This window comes from Dendrobates tinctorius, unplaced genomic scaffold, assembly GCF_039654945.1.
Source record: "Dendrobates tinctorius isolate UK_male_01 unplaced genomic scaffold, ASM3965494v1 ptg000003l, whole genome shotgun sequence".
Classification (NCBI taxonomy): Eukaryota; Metazoa; Chordata; class Amphibia; order Anura; family Dendrobatidae; genus Dendrobates; species Dendrobates tinctorius.
Window position 1 is genome coordinate 79,217,704 of NW_027361671.1, and position 18,275 is coordinate 79,235,978.

Below are 18,275 nucleotides of genomic sequence, written 5' to 3' on the forward strand. Positions count from 1 at the left end.
GAAAACAAAGTCAGAATCACCGGGTTCCTTGGAAACGTTCCCGAGTTATTACCTCTTAAAGGGACAGTGGTCAGAATTGTAAAAATTGGCCCGGTCATTAACATGCAAACCACCCTTGGGGGTAAATGATTTAAGGCAGCCACTCCTAAAGCTCATGCACAAAAAAGTTTGCCTACTATATTCCAGGGCCCATTCTGAAAACTTTGAAGACTATTGGGATTCTATACTCTGGAGAGATGAGACCAAGATAAATGTTTTTAGAACTGTTGGCTTCAAAACTGTATGGCGTCACAAAGGAAGGGAGTACAAAGAAAAATGCTGCATTTTATTGATGGTATCGGGAATTCACAGATGTACTGCTCTTTATTGAAAGAGAAGATGCACCTTTCTAACATGACTATAAACCAAAATACACATCTAATACCACTTTTGCATTTCTGAAGAATAGGTTGAAGGTAATTTAGTGGTCAAGTATGTCTAGAATATTATCCACATTATAATCTATATAAATAAATCAGAAATCTTGAAATGTTCACATTGGCCAAAAACTGAAAGCTGTAATTATAGTGACCAATCCCATCAGATTCTCACGTTAACGACCTATTGTTCATGATAATTGTGCAATGTGAATGGGTTAAGCATCAGAACGATGTGTCCAAATATGTTCAGTAATCACATGTGAAATCATTTAGGCTAGAAATAAAATTCTCGTTCAACTTTTAAAAATTCTGTAATGTAAATGGAGATTGTTTGCTCATTCAACAATTAGAAAAACAGAGGAAAGGACATTCAAGTTCTAAATAGGTATGGATTTTGGTGATTGTTTCATTTGTTGGTTGATTGTGCTCCAAGGCAATAAACAGTTCAGTAGCAGTTGGAATATTGAAACAAGTAAATATTCATGAATGTTAAAAATGTTTTCACTTTAGAAGCGATATGCAAAAGGCTCCGGAAGGGTTCTGGGCGGGATATAGAACTTCTACTACCCTTCTCTCACACTCTCAGCCTGACTCCGCCCTGCATTTTGTGATTGACATGTGCACCAGTGCTATCTAACCACAATCACATAGCGGAGGGTGGAGTTTTGCAGAAAATGGACCTGGGAGCTCTAGTAGCAGAAATGCTCCATCCCACCCAGAGGACCTTACAGCTTCATTTGCAGATCACTTACGAAGTGGCTTGTATGCAACAGAGCAGCTTTTTTAACCCCTTAATGACAGCCAATACGTCTTTTTACTGACCTGAGATATAAGAGAATATCATCCCCACACAGGTGACAATCCAGCAGCTGTCAGCGGTCCACTATAGCTGACAACTTGCTGTATCACAAACGATCAGTGATGGCACTGTCCATATCTGTTTAACCCCTTAGTTGCTGCTGTCAAAAGTGACTACATCGGAATAATGGTTAAAAGATTGTGGGGGCTTCCGTTTTAATCTAATTGACACAACGAGATTATGATTGTGTGGTCCTGATGTTTGCCATAGCAGTTCATGGCCAAATAGCGGCCTTAGAGTCTCCCGGCTATAGTGGTCAGTTCAGAAGTTAGCGACATTTAGGTGGTAAACAAACATTTTTTCATTCCTGCTATACCACTTTGCATTAATTCCTGAAGATCACCTGAAGGGTTAATAAGCTATTTGACAGAAGTTTTCAATATGTCGGGGGGTGCTGTTTTAAAAATGGTATCACTTTTTTGGTGTTTTCCAATATATAGCACCCCCAAAGTCACTTCAAACCTGGATAGGTCCCTCAAAAAATAAATTTTGTAACTTTCCTTGAAAAAATGAAAAATTACTGCTACATTTTCAAACCTACTAAAAGCCTAACAAAATGAATTATCATTTTAAAAATGGTGCTGATGTAGAGCTGACATGTGGGAAATGTTATTTATTAATGTTTTTGTGTGGTATGACTATCTGGATTAAACGGATAATCATTCAAAGTTTGAAAATTGTAATTTTTTTTACATTTTTGTCAAGTTTCTGATACTTTTTATAAATAAACACAAAACATATCAACCTAAATTTACCATTATCATAAATTATAATGTGCCACGAAAAAAACAGTCTCAGAATCAGTGGGATTTGTTGAAGCGTTCCAGCGTTATCACCACATTAAGTGATATTGGTCAGAATTTTAAAAATTGGCTCCGTCACTAAGGGGTTAAATAAAGTTATGTATTGACTTGCATTCTTATAACCTACACCCACATTCGGTTTGGGAGGTTAGAATGAACTGACCTTATCAATGGAAGTTTAGAAGATATGTTGTCAAGTGACATTGTCATAATTTTTCTCCTTAAAATTTCTTTAAACACAGCTATAATGACTATATAGACCTGCCGAAAAGGTCAATGGTCAAGTATCTACTGTACCCCTATGCTTTCCATTTCACACTGAGGGTTTTCTGTACAAATGTGAATACAATTAAGATTTCTTTCCCGTAGACACAGTCGGCAGCACTGCACAGAGGCCATGTGGTAACTGTACCAAGGAGTCAGATAGCCTCCATGCAATAGTTTTTGTCTTTTACGTGAGCCCAATGGCGACTTGTTTACAACATCATCATAATCAATATATATAGGCACAGTGTCTGCCATAAAGATAGTATTTGATTCCACATAGTCCATATAACATGAATAATAAACATCTGAAGGGGAGAGGAGATTTCACAGGCGTCAGAACAGCAAAGATGAAGAGAGGAAATATTAGCAACAGGCAAAGATTGCAATGACATCATATTCTGTACCTGTTCCAGGCGTTGGACATGGTTCACAAGGTTTACTCCAGGCTTTGCCGATATTATATGTGCAGCAGCACATCTTTTTAGTGACATTAAAAGGCAGTTCATTCTCACACATGGTTCCATTGTAAGTCCTGTAACAATAACTCTTCCTCATATCTGTAGTAAAAGACAATTTACAAATGTCATGGAAACAAATACTGAAGTTAAGAACAGTTCATAAACTTGTCTTACAATGAATCAAAATAACTAGATTTTAGCTACACTTTTCACTCCTGTAAATCTTGCTTTTTTAAGAGTTTACATTCTTCTTCTGTGTGCATATATACTTTTAAGGTATATATACCCTTTAATATGCAAATTTACACAAATATAAATATAAATGATCAAGTTCAAATTAATTAAACATTTTAGTTAATGGGAATCTGTCAGCAGGTTTTGGTATGTAATCTGAGAGCAGCATAATATGAACACTGATTGGAATGAGACTACAACACACAGACCAGTAAGTGACACTTCCGTGGAATCAGGCTCACTTGTCCTATATTTTGCTGCTCTCAGATTAAATAGCAAAAAACTGCTGATACAGTCCCTTAAAAGTCATAGAATAAGTTAACTGTGGGTTATGTAGTTAGAGAAATGTGTCATTAGTGGACCAAGGATACATAAAAGTGCAAAGTGATGTAAATTTCGCCAAATGTATTAAAATTTGGTAGCAACTTGTCAGACATGGTTTATAACATGGTCTCCTGAGGTTTATTTCACATATCCGTGTTTTACAGTCTGAGTATGAACAATGATATATTGGCTGACTGCGGGTCTTCAGATCCAAACTGAAAAACTATACATACAGTATATATATAAAGTGTATATATATATACCTACTAGTCCGTATGCCATGATCTGTACTAAGACTGTGAATTATGGATTTGGTACACATTTTTCATTTATCTGTAACATTTTAAGACTCATTTTGCCAATACTAAATTTTTTATTCTCAAAAATTGGCCGATCCCTACCAAAGCCCCATTACTTTTTATTTTTTATTCATTGCCCATCTTCAGCTGTTTGTAGAGAAAGCTTCTGGAGATTACTTGTAATGAGATACAGGTAAAATACTTATAACTCTAAACTTCAATTTCTTCTTCATATACATTTTAGTAAATTTGGACAATTTCTCAGTCACTTACCCATACATGTGTGACCACCATTGATCTGCATGTACTCTGGAGGGCATATGCACGTAAAGTTTCCCAAAGTATTATAGCAAACTCCTGGACCACAGACTCCTGGACTGGTGATGCATTCATCAATATCTAAAAGTTAATACAAGAGACATTTAATATAAAGAAAAAATATGAGACGTCAAACAAAAATAACAACTTCTACACATAAATAAGTTTCATGCAAATAATTCTGTGCAAAAATTGACATTTTATGAATATTGTTTTAGCCTTATGTTCACTGTATTGTATATTACACAAAAAAAACAATGAGATGTAAATGTTCCTAAAAGATGCCAAAAGGACTATAACAAAGATCTCCAGGATTGACATCATCAATCATTTTCAATCGTTTACCTTCACATATTCGAGTTTCTTCACTGAGGTAATAACCTTGAGGACATTCACACTGGAAGCTTCCAAATGTATTTATACAATTGCCACCTTGGCAGAGTCCTGGCAATTCTTGGCACTCATCAATATCTAAAGTGATAGAATATGTTTTGTTAAAATCGTTAAGTTCTGTTAGATTAATGTGCATAAAAGTTATTTAAATGCTTAACAGATTATTTTCAATTTTTAGAACAACTTGTCTTTTTTTCCATTTCCAACAGTACACTTGGCGTTTCAGCTGATTCTCTATTTAATTGAATGGATTTGAGCTGAAATACCAGACAATGTCCTCGGATAAAAAATGTGAAGATTTTTTTTCTGGAGAACAGAAATTCCCCTTTTTCTCATCACAAGCAATAATTTTGTAAGCCTTATGATGGTTGTCCCACAATCAAAACTTATCAGCTATCCACCAGTGTACCATTTAAATGGGGGGCACAGAGGACCCCATTTATGGATTAGCGGGGGAACTTGCAGATAGGTAGTCGGTTTTGCTTGTGTGAAAAAAACCCTTTACTTTTCTATTCAATAATCTAGTACTAATAGTCATATTAAATAATTACTTGATTTTTGTAAAGATAGATTTTTTCTCATTTATCTACTTTTTAAAATATTTCCACATAGTCACTTATTGCATGAAAACGTTTGTAAATGAAGCAAATTGTTTAATAAGACAATTAATTTTCTCATATTTTCATATTCTTGTACTCTCCCAGTATACAGTAGAAGATTCTGAGGAATGAGGGTAGCCTTAACTTATTTGTACAATGTGCAGTTTCCTTCTGTGTTTTTGTAAAAAATGCAAAAATTAAAAAAAATTAAAGATATACCGTTTACAAACATTCTGACATTTGATGAGCTCGTCTAAGCAATGATCAAACACATGTAATATACGGGCAATGGACTGAATGTTATCAACTCGCTGCGCAGAGAAAAGTCCTACATTCAGTACAGCAAATGTATATGTATTTCAGCTACGGGTAATTGATATTTTATTTTGCCGGAATAGAAACATGAGTCTTTGAGAACAAGGCTGTACTGTGCAGCTTTTTTGGATCATCTTTTCTTTTCACAGATCTGACAATTACAATCCAATAAGTCTAGTTAAAGGGAATCTGTCACCCTTTTTTTGCCCTGTCAGCTGCCAGCATTAACATCAGGGGCTTATCAACAGCATTCTGTAATGCTGTAGATAAGCCCCCGATGGAACCTGTAAGATAAGAAAAAAGAGTTAGATTATACTCACCGGAGGGGGTGGTCCGGTCCAATGGGTGTCGCAAACCGGCTCCTCCCATCTTCATATGATGCCGTCCTCTTCTTCCCTTCCTGTAGTAGCTCCGGCGCAGGCGCACTGCTCTGCTCTGTTGAGGGCAGAGCAAAATACTGCAGTGCGCAGGCACCCGACCTCTCCCGATGTCTGCGCACTGCAGTGTTCTGCTCTGCCCTCAACAGGGCAGAGCATTGCACCTGTGTCGGAGCTACTAGAGGAAGGGAAGAAGAGGACTGCATCATATGAAGATGGGAGGAGCCGAACCGGACCGCGACACCCATCAGACTGGACTGCCCCTCCGGTGAGTATAATCTAACTAATTTTTCTTATCTTTCAGGTTACATCGGGGGCTTATCTACAGCATTACAGAATGCTGTAGATAAGCCCCTGAGTTCAATGCTGGCATCTGATAGGGCAAAAAAAGAGTGACAGATTCCCTTTAAGTTTTAGGTTATCAATCATGCCTCATAGAACTTAGCTTTAGTTTCTAGTTTTTGAGACAGAGCCATTACACAGTACACAGCAGGGGCACATTTATAAGATTATCTCAGCACAGGAACATTTTATTTAACCACATCCACTTGTGGTACTTATTTTGATTATATGATTTATTAACTAAAATGTACTTGGAAACCCCTTTAATTTGATATTACAGTTTTAAAAAACATGACCACACGTTAGTGATAATTTCATTAGAAGTCAATCATTCATCTATGCCTTAAAAACATTGTTTTTTGCTTTTTTTTAAAAAAATCCTTACCTTCTAACAAAATAGTGATAGGGTTGGGTCTAAATCCTTCTCCGCCAGGGCACAGTGTATTATATTCGGCTGGAAGCCAAAAAAACTGAGCTTTAGTATAAAGATTAGTGTTTCAAGGTAATATAAATGTATCTTATATATTATATCACTACTACAATGATACCTTTACTTTTGACTAAGGCAAAGTTATATACTAAATTTATTATTTAATCAACAGACCCAAGAGGTCAAATTGATTCCATATACATTAGCAATCTTTGTGTGAAAAACATAGACTTGAAGATATATAGCTACATAGTTACACAGGTTGAAAATGGACCATCAAGTTCAACTTTTTTCCACCAGATACATTCTAGATTATTTATAACCCACAATGTCAGTCCCTTTGACCATGATTGTACATCCGCGTTTACTGTACTACAAAAACTGGTCAATATTACGTATGTGTTTACTGTTCAAAAAATAAAGAATTATTAAAAAGATGATTCTTACTATCTGTTATCGCAAACTTTTTGAGGTAGGGAATTCCAGTCTGACTGCTCTATCTGTAAAGAACCCTTTCCTATTTAGTTGCTGAATTTGCTTTTTGTTCACTCGTAATGAATGTCCCAGCCCTGTTCTGAAAACGATCTCAAAGAAAATCTGTCTGTTGCCCATTGGAACCAATATCAACACAACTTTATTTTTAAAGAATACTACAATAAATGCAAACTTGTTATGGGCAATAAAGAGAGTTTCATAAATTTCCCTCATTTCATATAAAGAAGTCAAGATAATAAGTATAAACATATTTATAACAAATAATATAATACATTAAAAAATAAGCATGAGATCAGTTCTTACAAGTGTTAACTGGTGGACATATCTCACAAGGGTTTCCCCAAGCCCTTCCAAGAGAGCAACAGCATGAAGACCTGCTAACGCCGACACCAATCTCTGTACTACAGGAGATGGTCCCATCACCACGAGGTCCATGGTTCCGATAGCAATTACCCACTCTTGTATCTTAGAGGAAATACAAAGGATGTAAGTGTACAATGTATCAAGAATTACAGAGCTTATGGTGTATGAATGCTCCACCATGTTTATAAATGACTACCTCCTTATTGCAGATATTATTTGGCACCTACATCACTTCAGGATTAGAAGAACATTTTATTATTTATTTAGACACTATATTGAATGAATAGATGTGATTGTCTACAAGCTCTACTTACTGTATGACTTGCTTGCAAACCTTAATACTTGAAAGTACAAGTACAAATAATATTACTGTACTAGAGTATTTGTCATAGTTTGGTTTCACTCCAGGTCAACTTCTGAACAATGTTCTCATTAAATTTTAAGCTTTCAAAGGATGCCAAATGCGTCTGCTTCCATGCAGATTGAAACCAGTTAGTATAAAAATCATGACATCTGGACTGGTCAAGAGATCAGTCATTAAGAGAAAACACTTCCAAATACAGAGCTGGCAAAAGAGAGAGACTGAGTTTAAGAAGACAAACATATTGGCTACAATGTGATTCCTCAAGAGTTGGAAAGTTTTTGTATGTCGTGGCATTGCAGAATGCCTGGTTAAACAAAAGCAGGTGTGCATGCTTTCTTTTAATAGAAGCAGCAATTTAATATCATTTTTTCTATCAGTTTCACTAGATATTAGTAATGCAAATTGTATACTGTATTATATTTAGAATTAGACTTACGGAAGGCTGAGACTACACTTCTAGTTACAGTAGATATAACTTCTGACCATCACAACTATTCTTAAAGCGAACCTGTCACCAGGTATGGTCAATATGAGTTACGACCACTGTCTTTCAGGGCCTATCTACAGCATTCTATAATGCTGTATATAAGCTCCTGATCTGACCTGCAAGAAAAGAAAAATAACTTTTATTATAGTCACCTGTGGGGCAGTCTCGTCCGGTGGGTGTCACAGGTCCGAGTCCGGCGCCTCCCATCTTCTTGCAGTGTCACCATTCTGCTTCTTTCATGGCTCCCCGGCATCACGCTCCTGTGCAGGAGTACTTATCTGCCCTGTTGAGGGCAGAGAAAATTCCTCAATTCCTGTAGTGCACAGGCGCTGAACCTCTCTGATATTTTTCGGCTCCTGTGCACTGCAGTCTTTTGCTCTGCCCTCAACAGGGCAGATAAGTACATCTGAGCAGGAGCGCAATGCCAGGGAGCCTGGGTGGATGATGCAGGGATGTGACATCCACCTGAAGCAAGCAGGATCATAAGAAGATGGGAGGCGCCGGACCAGGACCAGCGACACTTATTGGACCGGACCACTCCGCAGGTAAACATAATTAAAGTTATTTTTCTTCTCTTGCAGGTTGGATCGGGGGATTATCAACAGCATTATAGAATGCTGTATATAAGCCCTGAAAGGCAGTGGCCATAACTCATATCGGCCAAACTTGGTGACAGGTTCCCTTTAAATGTTCCATAATGCATTGGATAATATTTATGATTCAGTTTATGACTAATTTTGGTGTAAACTGCACAGTTTAAAAATATAACACATCAAAGCAGACAGAAGGGGGCCACTGTGCAGATTAAGGGCCCTTTGCAGTCCAATATCTCATAATAATGCACACTTACACATTTGGAGCTGGACATGGGCCCCATTTCCCATCTACACCCCTGCTCTCAAGATGAAGCCAACAATTGCAACATTTGATTTCTTGTAATATACAGGTGAATAAGCAAGAAACAAGGCCAGGGCAAGCTTTAAGCTTACGTTTAGTCTTATTTATCAACCGTAAAGAAAGTTTACTAAATATACAGAGCAAACTACTACTGTACATGTACAATATAACGTTCATATCAGGTGTAAAAAAAAATTAGACACTGGTAAATGCATCAGGTATTATTAAGGGGTGTGCAGCTATTTATAAGTTCTGCATAATTTTTGCCAACTATCAATTGCAATGACATTGAGGCAAAATGTGTTTTTATTAATATTCGGTCCTAGCATACTGTATATTATATTGCACGGTATTTTATCTTTGTTGTGAAGAAGTTAGATAAAAGATAAATGAAAGCAGCACAAGCATTTTCACCTGTCTTGTATGAAGCCCTGCCCTTGACATGAGTGCTAAATATGTCACCTAAGGGGCCGAGAGTTTATTTCACATTATGTGTTAAAGCTTTCATGCAGAGACATGAGAATGCTCATGCACACAGACTGATCTAAGAAAAAAAGTCAATATTGTCGATCATTTCTATTCTCTGAAATCAAACTCTACAACTAAGCTTTCAGCTACACTGGCAATTGCAGCTTTCTTCATGGCTTCATCTTACCTACACAGCCCACACCGGTGGGGTTAAGCTGAAAGTCAGGTGGACAGTTACACTCATATCTCCCAGGAATATTAACACAGAAGCCATTAACACAGTTGATTGGATCTGCACATTCATCCACATCTGTAGAAAACAATATTAAAGGTATATTATTTAGTACTGGAATTATAAACGATATAATGGATTTGTAGCATTTGTCAAGTTTCTAAAGTGTAATAATAATTTGACAGTTTATAAGAGTTTTTGCAAGGATGAAAACCTTTTGACCCATTGGCTGTTTTTTTTCTACACTATCTGCCTGTAGGGAAAAGTAACTCATAGCATAACTAAGATAATTTGTGTGTCCAACTAAGCTATGGCTTCATGTTACTGGAGCTGGATCCCTGAGCTGTAAGTTCCCAAGGTCCAAGAGTTTGTGTATAAGCAGTTTGTGTGCAGGCCAAGTTCTGTATTCTGTGTTTTTGTGTTCTTCAAGCTCTATATTTATATAGCTATGTACATAAGGCTATGTGCACACGTTGCGGATTCTGCTGCGTTTCCGCAGCTGTTTTGGCCCTGCGGAAACGCAGCAGTTCTGCTGACCATGTACTGTACAATGAAACCCTATGGGGTTTCAAAAACGCTTTGCTGATGGTGCGGTTTTTTCTGCGCAGTTTTGCTGCGGTTTACAAACCGCAGTATGTCAATTGTTTGGGCGGTTTCCGCAGCGGTTTCATACCTTTACCATAGTAGAGGTGTGAAACCGGGCAAAACCGCAGGAAAACCGCAGGTCACTTTACCTGCGGTTTTACCTGTGTTTCTGCGCGGAAAAACCCCACAGCGGAATCCGCAACGTGTGCACATAGCCGAAAACATCATGTTCTGTTTTGTTTTTCTGTGCTGGTATTTTTTAAGCTTCTTTGTTATAGCTCTGCTACTTGTGTTTCATGTGTTTCTGTTGTATGCTGAATATCTTTGGTATTTGATGAAATCTTGACCCAAATATCATTAACATTAAGTCTCCACTGCTATACTGTGAATAGTCATCTGTCAACATTCTGGTCAATAATAACCATTAGATTATCTCATAAAATTGTAATGGAAACATATAAAAGTACATGACACATAGAACATTGCTGTATTCTGTAGATATGCCACAAATGTATAGCACATGTGGGCTCTATCAATACCCTTATCTACCACAAGAATGGGGCCCTGAAGAGCATTACTGTCAGAGGTTTGGGGATCCTATTCATTTGCCTCTGAATTATGACAGTCTCATCAGTGACACATTGCTCAGAATCATATTTACTATGTATTATATGTATATACAGTAGAGTTGAGCGACTTTTGTTTTTTTAGGGTCGCGTTTCGTTTCGTGAAACCCGACTTTTCCAAAAGTCGGGTCGAGCAAGATCGTCCGATTATAGGGAAAAGTCGGGGTCGTCCCGAAACACGAAACCCAATGTAAGTCAATGGGGAATAAAAGTCGGCAGTGAGAGGAGGACAGGAAACACACCTACAGTGCCCATTTGAATGCCAAAAGCATCAATTCTTCTTACTTAAGCTTGTCAACCTTAATTAACTTCATAATACAAGTTACGCACTGAAAAATGGGGGTTATTTGGCTAAAGTTGTGGGGGGGGAGGGCTGGCTGCAGGTTTTCATGTGCCCTGGGTGAAAGAGCGCCCCTTTAACACATACCACAACTCATCATGCTCCGATACGGCAGATAAATAGCGGTATAGTACAATGAAAAATACCTCACTTTTTACATCTCATGACGAGGCCCATCTATTTCTCCATACAGAATCATTGGTCCCATATAATGTTTGAAACAGTATATGATGAGCTCCACATAATGCTACAGTATATATTGGTCCCCATGGATGAAGCTCCACTGTCTTATGGGCCCAAATAATGCTCCAAACATAATGGGCCCCATTTCTAATGCTCTAGTGTATAATGGGCCCTGTAAATGCTGCTCCAGTGTCTGATGTCCACCTTTGGAATGTTCCAGTGTATGGTGGGCCCCACCTATCATTCTCCAGAGTATAGTGCTCCCCAAAAATTGCTGTCCCAACATTGAAAACAATCAAATAAGTCTCCTCGCTAGGGAATCCCTGTACTTGTCTGGACAGGTGCTGTAGCTTGCTTAACAGCTCGCCAGCCGTTCTCACACCCAGTATGGATTGCACGTGATTGCACAAAGGTTAGAAAGGGTACCGTATTCCTGGATAACATGTATGGATAGCGTACACATTCAAAATATATGTCTCAGGAGGCAGGCTCAGACGGTGTCAGGCCCAGTATGGATTGCACGTGATTGCACAAAGGTTAGAAAGGGTACCGTATCCCTGGATAACATGTATGGATAGCGTACACATTCAAAATATATGTCTCAGGAGGCAGGCTCAGACGGTGTTAGGCCCAGTATGGATTGCACGTGATTGCACAAAGGTTAGAAAGGGTACCATATCCCCGGATAACATGTATGGATAGCGTACACATTCAAAATATATGTCTCAGGAGGCAGGCTCAGACGGTGTTAGGCCCAGTATGGATTGCACGTGATTGCACAAAGGTTAGAAAGGGTACCGTATCCCCGGATAACATGTATGGATAGCGTACACATTCAAAATATATGTCTCAGGAGGCAGGCTCAGACGGTGTTAGGCCCAGTATGGATTGCACGTGATTGCACAAAGGTTAGAAAGGGTACCGTATCCCTGGATAACATGTATGGATAGCGTACACATTCAAAATATATGTCTCAGGAGGCAGGCTCAGACGGTGTCAGGCACAGTATGGATTGCACGTGATTGCACAAAGGTTAGAAAGGGTACCGTATCCCTGGATAACATGTATGGATAGCGTACACATTCAAAATATATGTCTCAGGAGGCAGGCTCAGACGGTGTTAGGCTCAGTATGGATTGCACGTGATTGCACAAAGGTTAGAAAGGGTACCGTATCCCCAGATAACATGTATGGATAGCGTACACATTCAAAATATATGTCTCAGGAGGCAGGCTCAGACGGTGTTAGGCCCAGTATGGATTGCACGTGATTGCACAAAGGTTAGAAAGGGTACCGTATCCCTGGATAACATGTATGGATAGCGTACACATTCAAAATATATGTCTCAGGAGGCAGGCTCAGACGGTGTCAGGCCCAGTATGGACTGCACGTGATTGCACAAAGGTTAGAAAGGGTACCGTATCCCTGGATAACATGTATGGATAGCGTACACATTCAAAATATATGTCTCAGGAGGCAGGCTCAGACGGTGTTAGGCACAGTATGGATTGCACGTGATTGCACAAAGGTTAGAAAGGGTACCGTATCCCCGGATAACATGTATGGATAGCGTACACATTCAAAATATATGTCTCAGGAGGCAGGCTCAGACGGTGTCAGGCCCAGTATGGATTGCACGTGATTGCACAAAGGTTAGAAAGGGTACCGTATCCCTGGATAACATGTATGGATAGCGTACACATTCAAAATATATGTCTCAGGAGGCAGGCTCAGACGGTGTCAGGCCCAGTATGGACTGCACGTGATTGCACAAAGTTTAGAAAGGGTACCGTATCCCTGGATAACATGTATGGATAGCATACACATTCAAAATATATGTCTCAGGAGGCAGGCACAGACGGTGTTAGGCCCAGTATGGATTGCACGTGATTGCACAAAGGTTAGAAAGGGTACCGTATCCCCGGATAACATGTATGGATAGCGTACATATTAAAAATATATGTCTCAGGAGGCAGGCTCAGACGGTGTCAGGCACAGTATGGATTTGACGGCCCAGATTACACAGCGGAGGAGCAGGGAGAGGTAAAGATTGCAAATGCTGGGGCCCTGCCCAAGCAAGGGGGGCCCACTCGTGGGCGTCGGTACTGGCACTGGGCCCCTCATAGTACAGCGGTGTGTCTGACGGCGGGTGTGCACCACCACCGTCAGAGACACTTGATTGCACTATGAGGGACCCTGTGCCAGTGCCCGCGCCCAAGAGTCGGCCTACCCACCTGTCCAGGGCAACGGCACTCGCACGGTGTCATGCGGTAGGTGGTGACCCCGGCCATGGGGGGGAGGCAGCACAGTTAGGGAGTTTTAGAAAGTGACATATGTTGATGTTGGACATTCAGCTGATGCAAAAGGCGAAATAGGTGAAGTACCAGGAAGAGGTGGACCAAAGCAAGCCATTTTTCTGTCACCCTATGTGTCATCAGGGGAAGGTGGGACAAAATCCTTGGAAACCCATGCGTGGTTCATTTTAATGAAGGTTAGATCATCCACATTTTGGGTTGACAGACGGGTCCTTTTTTCTGTCAGGATTGATCCAGCTGCACTGAAGACTCTTTCCGATAGCACACTTGCAGCTGGTCAAGCGAGCTCCTGTAAGGCATATTGGGCCAATTCAGGCCAGGTGTCCAGTTTAGCGGCCCAATAGTCAAAGGGGAATGACCTGTGTGGGAGAACATCGATATGGGAGGAAAAGTAGTTTGTAACCATAGTTGACAACTGCTGTCTCCTGTCACTTTCCATCGATGCAGTATTACCAGTTGTGTGAGCGGTATTTGAAAAATCAGTCCACAACATTGTCATGAAACCCCTGTCTCCAACGCCACTTCTGCTGTGTGCACCACGAACACCTCTGCCAAGCTGCCCCCGGCCCGTACGGTTCGTGTGAGAACCATCACCGCTGCTGTGTGCTGGGAATGCCTCAAGCAACCGATTTACCAGAGTTGCTTGTTTATTAGCCAATATTAGGTCAAGGTTCTCCTGTGGCATGATGTTTTGTAATTTGCCTTTATAGCGTGGATCCAGGATGCTGGCCAACCAGTAGTCGTCATCATTCATCATTTTGGCAATGCGGGGGTCCCTTTTTAGGATCCGCAAGGCATAATCTGACATGTGGGCCAATGTTCCCGGTGTCAATGATGCACTGCGAGTGCTGGGTGGAGGAGCACTTTCTGGCAAATCCACATCCCTCCAGTCACGCACAAACCCTGTACCAGACCTTGCCACGCCAACATTTTCACTTGCCCCACGAGATGCATCCTCCTCCCCTAAGTAATCATCCCCATCATCCTCCTCCTCCTCCTCTTCTTCCTCCACCTCGTCCAGGAAAGGTCCCTGAGCAGACAATGGCTGAATGTCATCAAGGATTCCCTCCTCCTCTTCCTCCTCATCAACATTGGCTGCAGACGCCTGCTCCTTAAGGTGCGTCAAAGTTTGCATGAGCAGACGCATAAGTGGGATGCTCATGCTTAGGATGGCGTCGTCTGCGCTTACCAGCCGTGTGCATTCCTCAAAACACTGAAGGACTTTACAAAGGTCTTTCAGCTTCGACCACTGCACGCCTGTAAACTCCATGTCTGCTCTCAAAGTGCCTGGCCGTGTATCCTCCCACAAATGCATTATGGCCTGCCTCTGCTCGCACAGCCGCTCCACCATGTGCAGGGTGGAGTTCCACCTTGTTGCAATGTCGATAATGAGGCGGTGGTTGGGAAGGTGGAGCAATCGCTGCAGCTTCTGCATACGAACGGAGTGTACAGGCGACCGGCGGATGTGCGCGCACAGTCTTCGCACCTTCTGGAGCAGGGCTGTTAACTCCGGATAATTTTTGAGGAAGCACTGCACCACCAGGTTCAAGGTGTAAGCCAAGCAAGGTATGTGGCTGAGTTTTGAAAGGGCTATGGCTGCCACAAAATTACGGCCGTTATCACTAACTACCTTGCCTGCCTCAAGATGTACACTGCCCAGCCATGACTCAGTTTGTCGCTTCAAGTACTCGGCCAGCACCTCGGCGGTGTGTCTGTCGCCCAAACACATCATCTGCAACACAGCCTGCTGACGCTTTCCACTAGCTGCTCGATAGGGGGACACATCGTGTGCAACAGTGGCAGCTGCAGATGGAGTGCTCGTACGACTGCGCTCTGTGGACGAGCTTTCGCTTCTGGAGGAGGAGGAGGAGGAGGAGGGTCGAACGCCTACAGCCAACTGTTTCCTATACAGTGGGCTAGGCAGCACTGTCCCACCACCGCTGTCCCCTGTGGACCCTGCATCCAACACATTAACCCAGTGCGCAGTGATGGACACGTAACGGCCCTGGCCATGCCGACTGGACCATGCATCAGTTGTGAGGTGCACCTTTCCGCTCACTGACTGCTTGAGTGCATGGACAATGCGGTCTTTCACATGATGGTGGAGGGCTGGGATGGCTTTGCGAGAGAAGAAGTGGCGACTGGGTAGGTCATAGCGTGGTACTGCATAGGCCATGAGTTCGCGGAAAGCTGTGCTTTCCACCAACCGAAAGGGCATCATCTCAAACGAGATTAGTTTGGCAATGTGGGCGTTCAAACCCAGTGTACGCAGATGAGAGACTGAGTACTTTCTTGACCTACTCATAGTGTCTGGGAGGGTGAGCTGGTCTTGAGAGCTGCATATGGTGGAAGTAGCGGTGGACAGGGTGGACTGAGAGAGGGTTGATGATGGTGATGGAGTTGGTGTTCTTTCTGATGGCCTAGAATCAGTCTTTCGTTGATATAACAGTGGGATTCCCTGACTGCTGTGGTCTTGCAACGACACCTCAACATTTGCTGCTGTGCTAAACGGTGGGCTTACAGTGGGGGAAACAATGTAGCGTTGCTGACTACCTTCGTTGTGATCAGTTGCACATGTGGCACTTGAGGTTTGGTGTTGTGTCCACGCTTGCAAATGCATGCTGGTTAAATGTCTAAGCATGCAACTGGTATTCAAATTTTTCAGATTTTTCCCTCGGCTAAAGGTCTTTGCGCACTTCTTACAGATAACCTTGGCCTGATCATGAGGATTTTGTTCAAAAAAGTGCCACACTGCACTCTTCCTACTTTGGCAGACATTTTGCGGCCTAGCACGCTGTGATCTTTTGACCCTCTGGACAAGCTGTCCAGCAACTCTTTTGATGTTTGGAACCTGTCTTTGGAGTGCTCCGGGCCTGCCAGATAACAGCTGTTGCGATGTCGATGTCTGCTGTGGATGCTCCTCATCTGAGCTATTGGAAGCAGCACCCTCTTCCCCCAATGGATGCCAATCTGGGTCAACAACTGGGTCATCCATCACCTCCTCTTCTATGTCATGTGCACCTTTCTCTGTGTCACCGTGTATGGTGGTATAGTGTGCGGGAAGGGGCACCTGAGTCTCATCAGGGTCAAAATCTGGCTCTGTACACTGCGAGGACAATGTAGTGCTCTGAGTGAATGTACCAGCAGAATCATCCATCAGCGGCTGTGCATCAGTGCACTCCATGTCAGATTCATCTTGGCCTGGGTAATTCACCATTTCACTTGATAATCCAGGCATGGTATGTGAAAACGGCTCCATGGAGTAATCAGTAGTATGGCCTGCGTCATCCTTCAATCTTGGTTGGGGTGAAGGACACAAGGAAAGGTGTGGTTCATGAACATGAGCCTCCAATGACGACTCAGTGCTTTTGCTTTTTACAACTGAAGAAGAGGAGGCGATAGAGCTGGAGGCTGAGTCAGCAATGTAAGACAAAACTTTTTCCTGATGCTCTGCCTTTAAAAGCGGTTTGCCAACTCCTAGAAAACTAAGCGTTCGAGGCCTTATGTAGCCAGACGATGACGCAGGGTCAGCACCTCCTGCATTCGGTCCTATTTTGCTCTTGCCACTACCAGCAGATCCACCACCAACACCATCATTACCAGCTGCCAACCCCCGCCCAATTCCACGGCCTCTTCCACCAGCCTTCCTCATTTTTGGTAGAAATGTAGACAAAATCCAACAAACTATATAGTAATGTAAAACAAGGTACAAGGTGTCTATAGGACAGGGGAGATTTAGAATTTCTGCACACACTTGTGGACAGTGGACACTTTTGGATTGTGTGAGGCCCACTGATATCTGAGCGCTATGTGACAGGCTCGATGGCACAGCTGCCTGTGACCAAAGTGACGAGAGGATAATGGAGATTTTGAATCTCTGCGCACACTTTTGGACACTGGACACTTGTGGATTGTGTGAGGCCCACTGATATCTGAGCGCTATGTGACAGGCTCGATGGCACAGCTGCCTGTGACCAAAGTGACGAGAGAATAATGGAGATTTTGAATCTCTGCGCACACTTTTGGACACTGGACACTTGTGGATTGTGTGAGGCCCAATGATATCTGAGCGCTATGTGACACGCTCGATGGCACAGCTGCCTGTGACCAAAGTGACGAGAGGATAATGGAGATTTTGAATCTCTGCGCACACTTTTGGACACTGGACACTTGTGGATTGTGTGAGGCCCACTGATATCTGAGCGCTATGTGACAGGCTCGATGGCACAGCTGTGACCAAAGTGACGAGAGGATAATGGAGATTTTGAATCTCTGCGCACACTTTTGGACACTGGACACTTGTGGATTGTGTGAGGCCCACTGATATCTGAGCGCTATGTGACAGGCTCGATGGCACAGCTGCCTGTGACAAAAGTGACGAGAGGATAATGGAGATTTTGAATCTCTGCGCACACTTTTGGACACTGGACACTTGTGGATTGTGTGAGGCCCACTGATATCTGAGCGCTATGTGACAGGCTCG

The 18,275-nt window shown here is 42.0% G+C and overlaps 1 protein-coding gene across 1 annotated transcript in view; it reads right to left on the bottom strand.

Annotated features, from left to right (window-relative positions):
- Nucleotides 1-18,275, bottom strand: part of FBN2 (fibrillin 2) — a 378,197-nt gene that overhangs the window by 58,284 nt on the left and 301,638 nt on the right. The window contains exons 36-41 of the mRNA XM_073557740.1: nt 9,699-9,821; nt 7,236-7,397; nt 6,393-6,461; nt 4,327-4,452; nt 3,937-4,062; nt 2,753-2,905 (exon numbers count right to left, since the gene is read on the bottom strand). Coding sequence (XP_073413841.1) covers nt 2,753-2,905; nt 3,937-4,062; nt 4,327-4,452; nt 6,393-6,461; nt 7,236-7,397; nt 9,699-9,821 — 759 coding nt within the window. The remainder of the gene's footprint in view (nt 1-2,752; nt 2,906-3,936; nt 4,063-4,326; nt 4,453-6,392; nt 6,462-7,235; nt 7,398-9,698; nt 9,822-18,275) is intronic.